At 41.7% G+C, this 14,570-nt stretch overlaps 1 protein-coding gene and 2 non-coding genes across 3 annotated transcripts in view; all 3 read left to right on the forward strand.

Annotated features, from left to right (window-relative positions):
- Positions 1–771: 771 nt before the first annotated feature.
- Positions 772–844, forward strand: trnar-ucg (transfer RNA arginine (anticodon UCG)). Its single transcript has one exon. It is a non-coding gene; the product is annotated as a tRNA-Arg (tRNA).
- A 287-nt stretch (positions 845–1,131) lies between these two features.
- On the forward strand, positions 1,132–1,205 carry trnai-aau (transfer RNA isoleucine (anticodon AAU)). Its single transcript has one exon. It is a non-coding gene; the product is annotated as a tRNA-Ile (tRNA).
- A 3,993-nt stretch (positions 1,206–5,198) lies between these two features.
- LOC130162420 (ras-related protein Rab-26) overlaps positions 5,199–14,570 on the forward strand; it is a 67,811-nt gene continuing 58,439 nt past the window's right edge. The window contains exons 1-2 of the mRNA XM_056366153.1: positions 5,199–5,704; positions 8,710–8,820. Of these exons, the coding sequence (XP_056222128.1) occupies positions 5,516–5,704; positions 8,710–8,820 (300 nt within the window). The 5' untranslated portion in view covers positions 5,199–5,515. The remainder of the gene's footprint in view (positions 5,705–8,709; positions 8,821–14,570) is intronic.

Raw genomic sequence — 14,570 nt, forward strand, 5'->3', positions numbered from 1 at the left:
AAAAAATATTTTTGAGCAAATAATACTGTAACCTGAGCAAACTAAAATCTATTCTGTGCTCAATAAGGCTATTTCTGGGTTTGCTATTATCCACAATAGCAACGTGTGTCACTCAGTTTTAGTCAATTCTCTGAGAAGCTGCTCGGCGAAGACTGAGCTCCTAGCCGCCATGCAAACGGGGAAAACGGATTTGCCGGTCCAGTCAGAGAGACTGACACCAAGTTGAAGTCATAAATATAAATAATGTTATAATAAACTTCATATTAGATTCTGGACTTTTGGGAAAACACCTGGGGCTGGAGCCACATAAACCAGCCCCCTCGCTCCACCTATGGTTAGAGCGTGCTGCTAATAGGGCCAAGGTCATGGGTTCAATCCCCATACTGGCCAATAGCATTAACCCTTTAGGAATCTCCCTTGTAATGCGTCAGACCGAAACACCCTTTGCTATTGCGGCAGATCACTTTTGTTTCTCGCCCTTCTCTGGTGCCGTGGGTTAATGTGTGCTTCTTAAAGCATTAAAGAAACAACGCTTACACCTCCCAGGGTGTGATTATTTCTGGTGTGTTGATGTAAAGTTTGAGGCAGCAGTGGCTGTTTTAACTCCTCAGATAAAAAATGTTTTGCAGAATCTCACCACCTCTCATATGCTGAACATGTTCTTGAATATTTGGCGCTCGCTACAGACACCACCCGGGTGGCCACAGCTGATGAAACGTTCAATATCATCTAAACCGTAGCTGCATCAAAAGGTAGTATATGTGGTTTTCGGACCATGTGGCCTAACGGACAAGGCGTCTGACTTCGGATCAGAAGATTGAGGGTTCGAGTCCCTTCATGGTTGGATGTTGCATCCTATGCATTGCTGAATCTAAGGTGTTTGATGGAAGCATCTTTACTGCTTTAGTCCGCGTCACTGGTGCAACACATACTGATGCAGTGGTCAGCTGTAGATTAGGGTGATGATGCAAAGCTTGAGAAAAACCTTCAGACTTTGTTCCACACATAGAAAGATACCATTACCTCATGATACGAGAGCTCTTTTCCTGTTTTGGTGGAGAAACATGAAAAATAGATTGAGTGTGATTTGTTCTGTCGTTCTGATTCTAAAGCAAAATGTATTGAGATGTCGGCCGGTTAGCTCAGCTGGTTAGAGCGTGGTGCTAATAACGCCAAGGTCATGGGTTCGATCCCCATACTGGCCATAATTATTAATACTTCAGGCTCTCCCTGTTACTTCGTCAGACAGAAACACAGCTTGTTCTTTTGACCTTAGTCTTCTTCTTAGTCAGGGCTCTCCTCCTTACGTGATCTTTAAAACATGATCAGACATTTAGTCACAGGTGACCATGTGTTCCTCTAACCATACAACAGGATTTTCCAACTAGAACCATCAAAGAACAAGAGCAAAACTACTTTTCTTGTTTCAGCACTTTCATTTTTAATCAAAAACACAATCATCCTACAAATTCAGTCTATTTAACACTGAATGAATAAGTATAGGTTCATGAAAGACAGTAATAGGTGAGAACGAGCTGAAAGAAAATGATTCGGACATTAAAATTAAATGCATTTTATTTCTTAATAAAAAGAAATTGTATGCAAAATGTCAATTGCTGCTTTCTAACACAGAAAGGAGCAGATACAAAGACCCGGTTTGTCTCATTTGCATTAACATAACTATTGCTGACACTGGATTTTACAGTAGCTGAACACACGCTTGTGATTCTTGGTTTCTGTCAGAGGTGGAGTAACACAACGAGGTCACTAGATGGAGCTGTTCTCAAGAAAACTGGTGCCATCTGGACTTGGTAGTTTACTCTCACTACTCCGACTGAACCCAGCCTCCACTGATGCGTGTATGTGTTTACCTTTTGACTGACAGACATCCTTTGCATCTTTTAAGCCAGTATCAATAATGGTTGTTTTTTTTCTCCAAGATTACGTGACTGCAAAATTGATTGTGACACATTTCGACTCCTGTTTTTCTACATAATTAATTCTAATCTTCTCTGAATACTGTGTGTCTTTGAGTTCGAGTAATTGAGTGTTTTTTGGATTTGGATTCTACACATCTGAAGAGGATATTTTTTTTATCAAAGAGCTGCCTGAAACACATTTAGTACGTGCAGTGCATCTTAAATATAAATTATTGAGGTTGTTTCCCCTTTTCCTTCCATTTTTTTCTTATAATTATTTCATAATATCTTCTTTATATATTCAATATTGAACTCTTTGAGTGGTAAGAAGTGATGAACTACAGTCCAGACTGTAAATATTTGAATAGTTATGTGTTCTTTGTTGCTCAGACTTGTTGCGTCTCTGTGCTGTGATAATACATTAAAGTGCCAAGTCTCAACTTTAAGTAGGTTTACATCAATATTGAAAGGCCTGTGTGTGAGATGTTTCCATTATCACATATAATGTCCAAATTGCAAGGGTTTAAAAGTAACTGGACACTTGGTTTCTAAGGCAGCTGTGTGTCTTTTCACTGTTGGTTCATACACAGAAGAGCTCACATGTGGATCACAGTTGATTGTGAGTTGCTATTTAGATCGTGGTGGAGTTGTCTGTATAAGTACGAGGAGTAAAGAGGCGACCATGCAAGTGAAGCAGGTAATAATGAGGCTGTTTATCAGAGGGATATCTGAAGTAGTTGGTGTTTCCAAATCAACAGTGCGGTACATTATAAGAAGGAAAACTAGAAAAATGGAAAAACGACCTGGTAGACTGAGGAGCAGAAGTCTTGTGGATGACCAGAAAAATCATTTGCATGGTGATGCTCTGTAGGCGGACACGTTTCCATGCCCACGTTCAAGAGAAGACTTCATGATCAGAACATCGGAGGGAATCAGCACAAGATGAAAACACCTTGTAACATGATACAGTTCTGGAACAAAGCTCTGTGAAACAAAAATGAACGTCTGTTCGATGGATGTAAAGAGGAATTATCTGTCAAAGACGGTGGCTCTGTGTTGGCTCAGGCACACATGGAAGTGGGACAGTAACAGGGAGCGTTCTGTGTGCTCACATTCAGCCAAATGCATCAAAACTCATTGGATGACAGTTCATCATTCATCAGAGCAACCGTCCTAAACACATAGCCAAAGCAACCAATGAGCTTCTTTTCAGGGCAAGGAGAGGTTGAAGATCCTCGACTGGCTGAATCAATCGGCTGATCTCAATCTGACTGAGCTGCGTTCAACAAGACCAGACTGAAGACGGAGACCCCACAACCGGCAGCAGCTGAAGGAGGCTGCAGTGAAGTCCTGGGGGAGAATCACCGGCTGATGTCCGTGGGTCGAAGACTTCAGGTCAATGACTGTAAAGGATTTTCCACAAAATATTAAATGCGATGATTTTGTTTGACTTTATGTGTATCTGTCCAACTTTGGGTACCATGTGTTAAAAGAGCTCCGTGTAATACTTATGTCATGGATTATATGCAAAAGATAAATAAACAGCGAAGGAGCTCGTCCAATCGGTGTTGCGTCACTCGTGGTGGATGGGGGTGTGTGTGTGTGTGTGTGTGTGTGCTCCTCCTGTTGTTTGCAGCTCATTGGTTTTGACAATGCACCACTTTACACAGCGTGGCTGTTTTTAATAGTCTCCTCATCAAACGTAACTGCATCCTGTTTGCTGTGTTCTCCGCCTCTGGACTGCAAACACATCTCCCAGCAGAATTGCTTTTCGCAGCCTTTCTTGCAGTTTTATGTGACTTTGATTGTTAACTTACAGATTGCACGGTGGATCACGTGGCCGTCCATTTTGTGCTCTGATTGTGTAACAGACAGCAGGGACATGTGTCTGTCTCATCTCCACAGCTCCGGTTTGGCTCATGGCATTTTCCCAGTTTTTTTTCTGTGATATAATATTAAAGTGGGGGCGGCAGTGATGCTCAAAGACTGGTTGTGACCAAAAGGGGGTGTGGGTTGTTGGTACAATTCCCTGCTGGGGAAAAGTCTGGGCAGGAAAAGTGAGTGAATCACATCATTGATGCATCAATGGAAAGATCACTTGGAGAGGTGTCTGGCGCCTACTGGTGGCACTGGGCGCCTCTCGGGCGTGAACGTTTAAAACAGATTGTAAAACAGATTGTAGATTAAAGTAGACAGAAAAAGATGCGTCCACGAGGAAACAGGCTACAATAGAACACACAGAAAAGGATGTGAGTCACTTGTGCAGTGGACAGATCATCCTTTTTATCACAGTTACGTCAAATGCTTCAGAGCATGTGTCATCAGAGTGGACGTAAGAAAATGACTACAAAAATAGTAAATCTATTTAAGATGAGGAGTGAGTCGTGGTGGTTTCACATAACCTGGTAGTTACAGTGAGTTATTGTGAAAGGAAGGTTTTCAGCACAACTTCACCTACTTCCAAGGTGCATGGAGAAAGGAAAAAGTCACACCTGGAGTTAACAGAAGAACTTTATTTCAATCAGGAGAGACTGTTGGGAACCACTGATATAAGGGATATGTACTGAGGAGTTGTTGGTTAAATGACAGGTGTGTTAGGTTGTCATGGCGGTTGTTGCATGTCCCACCTTTTTATCCTTCCATGTGCCGGTGAGACCAACAGAGAAGATTGGTAGCCATCAGTGCCAATACCGAGCTGCACCTTGAAAAGAAAAATACACCCAAAAAATAGAATTTACATTTCATTTCTACTACACTGTAAAATTGTTACAGTAGTTTTTTTTTTTTTTACATTATAAAATGTTCCTGGAGATTAACAATGAACTGACAAACTGAAATAAAGTGCGTTACAAGCAAATCCTGGCGCTGACCCAAAGATAGTTCATTATAAAACATGGTGGACATTGACAGCTGGTGTGGTGATGGGCACTGAATCCAATCTGATCAATCATTTTAAAACAGATTTGATTTGGATGGATGATTCAAAAATCATTTGAAACGCAGAGTTTGTCGTTGTCCATTAATCTTTCCAACGATCGACAGAAATGTTTCACCGGAGCAACATCAGTTTGACAAATGCTATTGTCTCACCTTTGGAAGGGTTCATTTACGGACCAGGTCTCAGATTGCAACATCATTGGGGAAAGTGTAGTGTTATTTCTGTTTTAGGGTGGATTTTCCCCACAAACGCACCGTAACAACCATGCCTTCACGCGCTCCCAACATCACAATACGAGAGAGGGAGGAGAGAGAGAGAGAGAGAGAGAGAGAGAGGAGAGAGAGAGAGAGAGAGAGAGAGAGAGAGCTGTTTACATTGTGAACCAGACCTCTGATTTATCGTCATCCAGCTCAACCACCGGGACAACAGCTGTCTCGCTTCATAGTCACTTTTTGTTCGCGGAACCGTGATCAGTTTCAGCTTTTACGCACAGTCATGATTTTGACGCACAGGTGAACTTCTGTCGCCTCATCGCGCCTCGACCACAACTCCACAAGGAAAGAAAAAAAAAAAAAGAAAGTATCGAAGCCATCTCGTCTTATTTCTCCTCTTCGTTCTTCTGTCTCGACTGCTCGGAGGTGAACCAGTGACCAGAGCCATGTCCAGGAAGAAGGCAGTGAAAGGCAAAGGGAGCTCCAAGAGCCCCAAGGCGTCGCCGAGCAGCGGCAGAGACGGCGGGAGGACGGGGAAAGGTCTGGCCGCCGCTGCCGCTCCGTCCTCCGGACTGGTTTACCCCAGCAGACCCTCCATCAGCAACAGTGGAGAGTTTTATGACATCGCCTTCAAGGTGAGCTGGGAGTTCAAGGCTTAAACGTCTCACTAGTAAAGACCAAGTGAGAAATTCAATTAAGCAATCAGTAAATTACAGGTGTGAGGTAGAAACGTTACGTTACGTCTAAAACGAAAAACCGCGGGGGCCAATTTCTCCTCTTCTCACCTGACTTGAAAACCTCGTTGGCAGCGTTGTTCAAGAGCTTCACAGCGAACAGACACAGTTACCTGAGTGCAAGATGATTTGTATCTGGAAACCGGCAGCACGATAACTGTCAACATAAAGTTGAGGTGTGTGTTAAGGGTCGATGTTTTGCTGTCAGGTACACGTGATACAGGTGTGCAGGGAAACTTATTTTTGCCAAGAGAAGAAAAACATTTTGACTTACTATTTCATAATTCTGATTTAGTATCGGATATTTTTTTTAACTTTTGGCTTATTAGCTCATAGTTTTGATCATGTAAGTTCAAATTTGACTTAGTATCTCATAAGTTTGACGTAGTAAGACAAATATTTGACCTGGACCTTATTGTCAAAGTGGAAAACTAAAAACAAAAAGTCAAAATTGTGCCTAATTTTGACTAAAAGTTAAATTCTGACCCAGTATTTCAAAAGTTTGACTCAGTAAGTTTAAATTATTAGACTTATTATCTCATACTTTTGATGCAGTAATTGACTTACTATTTTATACTTTTGATTTTGTATTATTAAAGTTATAATATGTAAAATTTCCACATTAAAATGTCTATATATATATATATGTATATATTATTACATTACATTATCCCAAATGTTTCCAGCAATTCTCAAACCTAGAGATATCTGTGATTTTAATATGCTAACGCTCTGTGTCATCTGGTCACCTGTCAATGACATCACATCCCCTATGCGCATGCGTTGGTGGTGTGGTTACCTGCTAGAAGCTCAAAATGGACTTTTAATTCAGGTTTAAGCCACAATAACTTTTATTTTAACCGGATGAAGGATTTTAATCATCCGACATCTGAATGTTAAGTTATCAGAAATAAAAAAAATTAAAAAAAAAAAAGCATCTGAGTCACTGATACTTAAAGTTAAACTGGGTTCCTACTGATTTAATGCCTTAATCCGTTGTCAGAGAAACAATGAAAACAAAGGTTAGCATCAGTCTCAGCTCCCAACTCTCAATGCTCAAACAGTGACTTTAGATGTGAAGCTGCTTTATTCAGTGTTTTTAACGGTTGTAATCACCGGGTCTGTTTTGACTTCCTGAACCACTCACACTGGAGGAATCAAAACCAGGAAGAATCTTACGGCAATGGCGGTGCAGACAACAACTCCCATGATCCCGCGCTGTTTCAAGATGTCACCCATTGTTGTCTTTCGTCATTGTTTTGATTGAGAGACCGCTAGAGGCAGAAGGTTCAAACTTTGCGTCTCATTTTGACTGAGAAAGTTGAATTTCGATCCACTATTTCATCATTTGTGTCACCTAGTTTTTTTATTTTCATTATGCCTATTTTTTTTTATTTTTTTTTTTTATGTCTTGGCAGAAATTGGCCTCCGTAGATTTGCCTTCGCGGTTGTGATATGCTGCTTGCTAGAAAATGTTAATTTCACCATTATTTCCCTCAAGGCACATGGTTAATAAAATTCACAGGACTATTGTTTTATCCATATAGGTCAATTCATCCCCAGTGTCTGTAATTGCATCATGTTAAACTCCAAAAAACTCCTCTCACATGCATGAAATACTCCCAAGTACTCCCAGTGTGTCTCCACGCTTGTCTTTTCAAATGCTGAAGTTTAGGAACTGTAATGGCCGACAGAAACATTAAGCGGTGAGCGCCACAGTTGGAGTGTAATAAAGCAATAACAGTGCAATAACACTGGAGGTGTTTCTATTATGTATGAGATCACTTGACAGTGGTGCATTAGGAGGCTTTTTGTTCACAAAACATCTGGCAGCAACTGCACATCCCATAATACATAAGTCATTTTCCGTTTTACCAGATTCTACTTTTAAATTATGTTTTATTAATTAATTAATGTAAAACGTCATAAACGCAAGTAATACTTTTAACTGTAAACTTGAACTGAAATTAACATAAATGCTGTATACAATAAAAATACATAAAATTTATCAATATACCATAGCCTGTAAAGCTTCTTCATGAAGACAAACTTATTCAGAATATTATAATACCGTCATGTTGCTGCCAAAACTTCAATAATTTAAGTATAATTAAAAATTTTATGATGTTGTTTGGATTGTTGTTTCTCTTGAAGAATCACACTGGACATATTTTCAGCTTTTATCACTTTTCATTGATTAATAAAAAAACAGGTAGATGAATACATTACGTTAATTAATGCATAATGGAAATAGTAATTAGATGCAGCCTCATTGACGATACAGCATTGACAGATAATAATTTAAAAAACAACGAATTGGAGATGATAAATAATAATGATAATCTGTGTCGCGCAAATCTGCAAATCTGAATTCTCATCACGTGGGTATTAATTTTGGACCCTGATTAACAACTGTTCCCGTGACAACCCCGCCAAAATCTCTGCTCAACTCTGACTCTGTATAATACACAGAGTTGTATCGGTTCAGTGTCTCAAGTATCACCTCTAATCGCAGCAAATCCAACACAGTCGGCTCTCATATCAGGATGCGCCGCTGACGGCGGAGTCTATAAATAACAAATTAGCAAAGCTTTGATAGGCACAGTACATGGGTTTGTGTTGCCTGATGAGAAGGAAACAAAACAAACAAGCTCTGAGTCCCACCTCTCCCTTCTCTCCGTCCCAGTGGTCGGAACAATCTGCTCTGTCCCACTGGAGTGACTGGAAATAATCTGTTTCCCCTGTACGTGTGTCAGTGTCTTACATTTCCTAAACTCTGTTTTTACCTGAGCCTTTAACCCTCCTCTACTTCTTATCATCCTCCCCCACACACACACACACACACACACACAAACGGCTTTGGCTTTTTATCAGCCAACACCTTTCTCTGTGTGTCTGTGTTTCAGGTGATGCTGGTGGGGGATTCAGGTGTGGGGAAGACTTGTCTGCTGGTTCGCTTCAAAGACGGAGCCTTTCTAGCCGGAAGCTTCATCTCTACTGTGGGTATCGACTTCAGGGTAAGTGTGAACACGAACACACTCGGGATGAAAAGCGGACCTCAGGTCAGTGCGACACTTTGGGTTTGGACGTTTGTTTGGAAAGCTTCGGGAAGTGCGACTCTGGCAGAACAACATATGTCAGCGACAGCAGTGTGAAGCTTTCCAAATCACTTTAAATGCCTTTCACCGCGTCTGACAGAACGTAAACACAGAAAATAGCCCCCTGGATTAGCTTGCCGGCTAACCGGGCTAGCTGTTTGATTAGTCAACTAGCGACCTATGTATTGCAATAGAAACAAATATCAATCACTTGCACATCGTGTCATATATAACACAATTACACTTCAACAGAGGTGCAACAAAAACGAGCTGAAGGGACACGTGGCGAATGCAAAGTTAGCATGACGCAACGGTGGAATGGACACAATTATAACAGGAGGGAGGTTGGAAAATACCACATTTCCTTTAAACTTGTACTATGCCACCGGATCGTACTTTTCCCACAATGCAACTTGACTTCGTCTTTCTTTAAACCCTCACTCCAGGTTGAATTCCCTCCTCTTGAATTTTCCAGAAGCGGTTGTTTCCTCAGACTTTTGAAGTTCCCTCCAGAGTCACGAAACACTTCATACAACGGTTTCCATGGGCTTGACTAATACTTTCTATGACAAATAATTGAAGTTTGAACATTTCCTGTTTGCAGAGAACTGAACACGACTTTTCAGGATTGAATTCTTTGATCAAGAGTGTAATTTTCCTAAAAAAAAAAACCTTGTATGGAGCTCTAACAACGGCGCTTTAGGAGCCAATGTTCTGGTTCAGCTCTCTTTCCTATATGAGAGTGGTGAGGTGTTTAAACCCTGCCGGTCCCTATGGGATACAACACATTTAAGATAAATTAAAAAAAAAGGTAATTTAAAGTGTGATTATTTATTGACGGGGCTAATCCTTTCTTTACTGCTAATGGCTAACCCATTTCCTGCCCGTTGTGCCCCGGGGGAAACTGCAGACGAGGGTTACAGTGCCACTAAAGAACAGCTTCTCTTTTGAGTGTCGCAGCCTCAGACTAGAAGCAGTGACCTGTTTCAGTCTTTTACCGTCTTGATGCTCCCGCAAGCGAGATCCCTATAACTTCACAATCTGACACAGCTGTTTGTGGGAAAAAAACCTTCCCCGAGGAGATATTCTCAGCCCTGATGCTGTCATCCAGACTGAGTTACAGGAGAGCTGCTGTAACAGTAAGAGAGAGGTTAAGTTCCAGTGTAGCAGGAAGGAGTGCTGAGCTGAAAACACACCGTTGATGCCGCCCAGCAGGATGTCTTAGGATGTGTGTTTACAGTGCTAGCACAAATAAGAGGCACCACAGTGTGTGAAGTTAACACAACCACACTGCGTGTAAAGCACACAGCAACATAATGTTTTACCCTGGAAGCGGGTGACTTTTATGTTGCACTGAAGCCCGTCTCTTAAGCAACGTATCAGCCAGCAGAGGAAGTAAAAAGTCCAATCAGACGAATGTGCCAAGCGAGGACGCGGCTTTGAAACGAACGCTGCTTTCCTCAGGCGATAATGCTGGAAAACAGGACAATGGTGTGGAATACAGGATCACACAAGAAAATAGAGCAGTCTTTTATGGGCAACGTAGATATAACTAATCGTCTTTTTATCTGCATCTGTGGAAGAAAGTCTTTGCAACAAGAAAGAACGGTCACTGTCACTTCTAAAAACAAACAATAAAGAACACGCACCTCCGGGAACGAACAGCTGACTTCTGAAAGTCTCTGTGACATCCAGATGTTGCTTCAGTAAATGTATTGGATGCTATTGGAGCAGTGTGCGGATGCTTTGTCTGCGTCTCCCCTCATTATCACTCCTGTGTGTGATGGGACTGTCCGCCCAGGTACTGGAGGGTGACAGTATGAGCAGATTGTGATGAATGATTTATTGGTTATTTCAAAGCAACACTATTCAAAATATAGAATTGCAATCACTGTTTTGTTTGTTTGTTATTTCTCTGCTGCGCTCTCACATGCACATATTTGTATTTCTATACTTGTAAGCACTCAGCTCATGCTGCAGCCTTCAATTCATGAAAGCACATGAGCTGCTTTTAAAAATAAAAAGTGTTGGTATCAATATCGATAGTGGCGGTTCTGGCCCTGTGTTACTTGGTATCGGATTGAATTAATGCGTGCACCGTAGCCATGTTCATGAGGATGGGGGATTATTATTTCAGAGGTTTGCACATGTAACGAGCAGACATGCACCATTTTCATTCCCGGCTGCTTTAGGAAGGAGTGAAGCTCTTTAGAAAACACCGACCGTCTCCTTTCAGTTGTGGTGAAAACAAACTGGGATCATTTGGTTGTGAATGTTTCAGTGTTTAACAGATACGTCTGGTCACCGTACGCTAGGCTAAGCTAACGTTCGCCGGCAGTAGCTTCATATTTAAATATGAGAGTGCTTTCAAATTTCTCCTCACTCTCGGCAAGAAAGTGAATAAGTATATTTCCCCAACACCAAGTGTTAACCTTTACACCTCTTCTTTTAAAAGAAAAAGGGAGGGCCATCTGAAATGTCCTCACTCTCAACGTGTCAAACTTTTAATTGGTTCTCACAAAGATAGATGTACAAGAGAACGCACACATCAACTTCCTCTGGCTTTTTAATGTGCTCGCTCGATCTCACTCCGCTTTAATCTCCTGTTTTGTATATATTTGATGTCTGCAGCTCTTTATCTCTTCATTTTATTCTTAGCGATGTGACGAGACGCTGAAGGAAAAAGCACTGCTACAGTGTTTTGAAATTGTTCTGCTTTGACAGCTTACTTATTAAAAACTTTAAGAACATTGTGAACATAGACATGAAAAATGATCCAGGTTTGTTGGCGCACTTCAGTATGCACTTTGTTTAGTGATAAGCATTTTGGAGAGTTTTATTATTAAGGCTTGTGTAGTGGCTGTGACATGATATGATACTATTTTTAAATAGCAGAAGCCACTTATCTATGTTTAACCCTCCTGCTATGGGTAATGCTATCAGTTCATGCTAAGATGTCGGCACTGGAGCTTGTTATCGCCATGACACGTGGATGACCAAAGGGCAAATAAGCTCAGCGAATTTCTTTAATTGACACTGTTCACTGATATTTGATGTAATTCATTTCCAGCAGCTCGCAGTGCAGTAGAGGTCATCTTGACTTTCACCTTGTGCTTAATTGAAATGGGTAAAAAAAGGATTTCCTTCAGCGTTAAATTGTTCTTTGAGGTGATTTAGTCGATATGTTCTTTGCTTAAAGCCATTGGACAAAGTTGCAGAAAATGGTTATTAGGACGTTTGTATAACTTTTGTTTGGAAAAGTTACGGTTGGATAATTCAGTTTTCTCTTCCTCATGTCGTTAAGTTAATACTGATCATTTTTATTTACTGTTTTCTGACAGTTTGAGGACAGTCTGAGAAAGTTAGAGCTACAAAGTGTGATACGATATGAGATGATACACCAGCTTGTTATCTGTTCACACCTCGTCCAAATGACCCCGTTGTTCTTCTGCTGGAAATAATCACATCTCTGTGCTTTGGTGTTTCTCCCAGTGTGAATACAGGGCTGCACTAAGTTGTGCCCATCAGGCAGCTCTGAGAATATATTGGGAACGTTGGGAATAAGCTGTGCTGTAAACTGCTGCTCTCCAGCTAAAAGCTGATATAGTGTAGCTGTGAGTGCAGCACTGAGCGTTAAAAACCCTGCAGTTTTCAGCACTGTCAGGATTGTGCAGCAATGTGACCTTTTACATTCAAGATAATGAGGAGTAGGAGTCAGCACCCATAAAAAAAAAAAAAAAAAACTTTTTGGAAGAGGGCGCAACCTAACTTCTTTCTGCCTTTTTTCGTCCATTTATATTTCTCTTGACAGAATGAGATGGTGAGTCAGAAACCAAAACTTCAAACACTCCTCTTGTCTCGTCTCCTCCTTTCTGTCTTTCTCTGGGAGAATTGTTAAACTCGCCGATGAGATTCATCCGTTTCTGCGGCGGATGATTAGCAGGGTGTGTTTCTGCCTCTTCTCCCTGCTGTCCATGATGTGTGTGTGTGTGTGTGTGTGTGTCTGCACATTTAATCATGTGTGCTGCCTCCTCATTTCCATAGTTTGGCTTTTCCTCTCCCTCTCGCCACCTATTCGCTCTGCCTGAAGTGATGCAGCACAGCACCGGACCGGTTAATCATTAAACTAACTGCCTCACCCGTGCACCGACGCAGATGGTTTTCTATGCATGTGAGAGAGAGTGTGTGTGTGTGTGTGTGTGTGTGTGTGGCCTGGAAGGTGCAACAGCCTGCCAGAGCATGACAGGAGGATAATGTTCACCACCCGCAATGCCCTTTAGAGATAATTGCCATGTGACATAGTTGCCGCGTGCGATTGTTTGTGTGTGCGCGACCGGCTAGCACCGAACTCTCGGAGGAGGAACAGCTGTAGGAAACAGCTGCCTTGAAGCCACAACATCTTTACTGTTTTAAAGTTCCTCCCCACACATGTTTTAAACTATGTAAAAAATACTCTGCTATGATTAATATTTTGTTTTCCCTGACCTGAGAAAGAGCACATCACATGAACGATTAGTTAAAGTTGCAACCTGTTGATTAGATCATGAGTAAAGTTACAAATCCATTCATTGCATTATATTCATGACGTAACAGCTGAACGGGAGGGAGCTGCTGTACCCGAGAACAACTGGCGCTAGTAGTGATGGTCCGCGGTGAGAGGAGTGAAATGACGCTGGAGAAATCACTTTATCCTCTTCCGTTCGAGAGGCAATATTTGAACTATTTTATTGTATCTCATTGTCAGGCTTTCTTATTTGATTTGTCTTTTTCATTTTTCCACACTCCAGACTGAACCAACCTCTATGAAAAGTGCTATACTAATAAAGTTTGATTGATTGATCGCTTGAATAAAGCGCACCTCTATTGTGCGTTGTACTTTGTCAGTCACGAGGTTAGATTTAATCTGCTGGATTGCTTTATGGCACGAAACTCCAGAGCAAATGGAGCTAAAGCTTTCAGAGTTGGTGGTGAAGGAAGATGGTGGGAAGAGTCACAGAGACCTGGAGAAGTCATTTCTAATATATTTATTCTCTTCACTGAAGGCGAACGGAGAACATTCAACAACAACAGGAGAGCAGTGTGTAAATGACGGGACAAACTTCACTTTTGTCTCTTGTCACTGTTTGGGGATCAGGCTCATCAGGCAAAAAACACTATGGTGGAAGGAGTGAAAGGACACTGGAGAAACCACTTCCGACGCCTGTTGTTGTTGTTGTTGTTGTCGTCGCCATCCACACTGCTCCCCACACCTCCTTGAGCTGTCTGGGCTGCTGGCCCCCGGAAGATTGTCAGTGTATATTCAAGACTAATACGTTGCACTGAACGTCAAGCTTGTGAGATTTACACAGCGGGGGGGGGGTTCATTTTTAGAGCTGGCCATCCTGCGGGCGTGAGATAGTAGCTGCTTCTCCTGGCCGTGGTCTCTCTAATTAAAACAGTTAATTTAATTTTTTACCAATGGTATCTTTAGTACGTGCACTCTTGCCCCTTGTTTCTCCAGCTGCCTGTTTGTCTGTGCATTTAATGCAAGACCACTTTTTGAATGTGCTGTGTCAGTATCCTGATCGACGGATTATAAGACTGATGACGGTTACAGCCTCTCTGCGGCGCTTCAGGCTCCCAGACGCCGTCCATCGATCCTGGGACGCCTCATCTGCCCCCGAGGAACG

Source organism: Seriola aureovittata, chromosome 21, assembly GCF_021018895.1.
Source record: "Seriola aureovittata isolate HTS-2021-v1 ecotype China chromosome 21, ASM2101889v1, whole genome shotgun sequence".
In the NCBI taxonomy this organism is placed as follows: Eukaryota; Metazoa; Chordata; class Actinopteri; order Carangiformes; family Carangidae; genus Seriola; species Seriola aureovittata.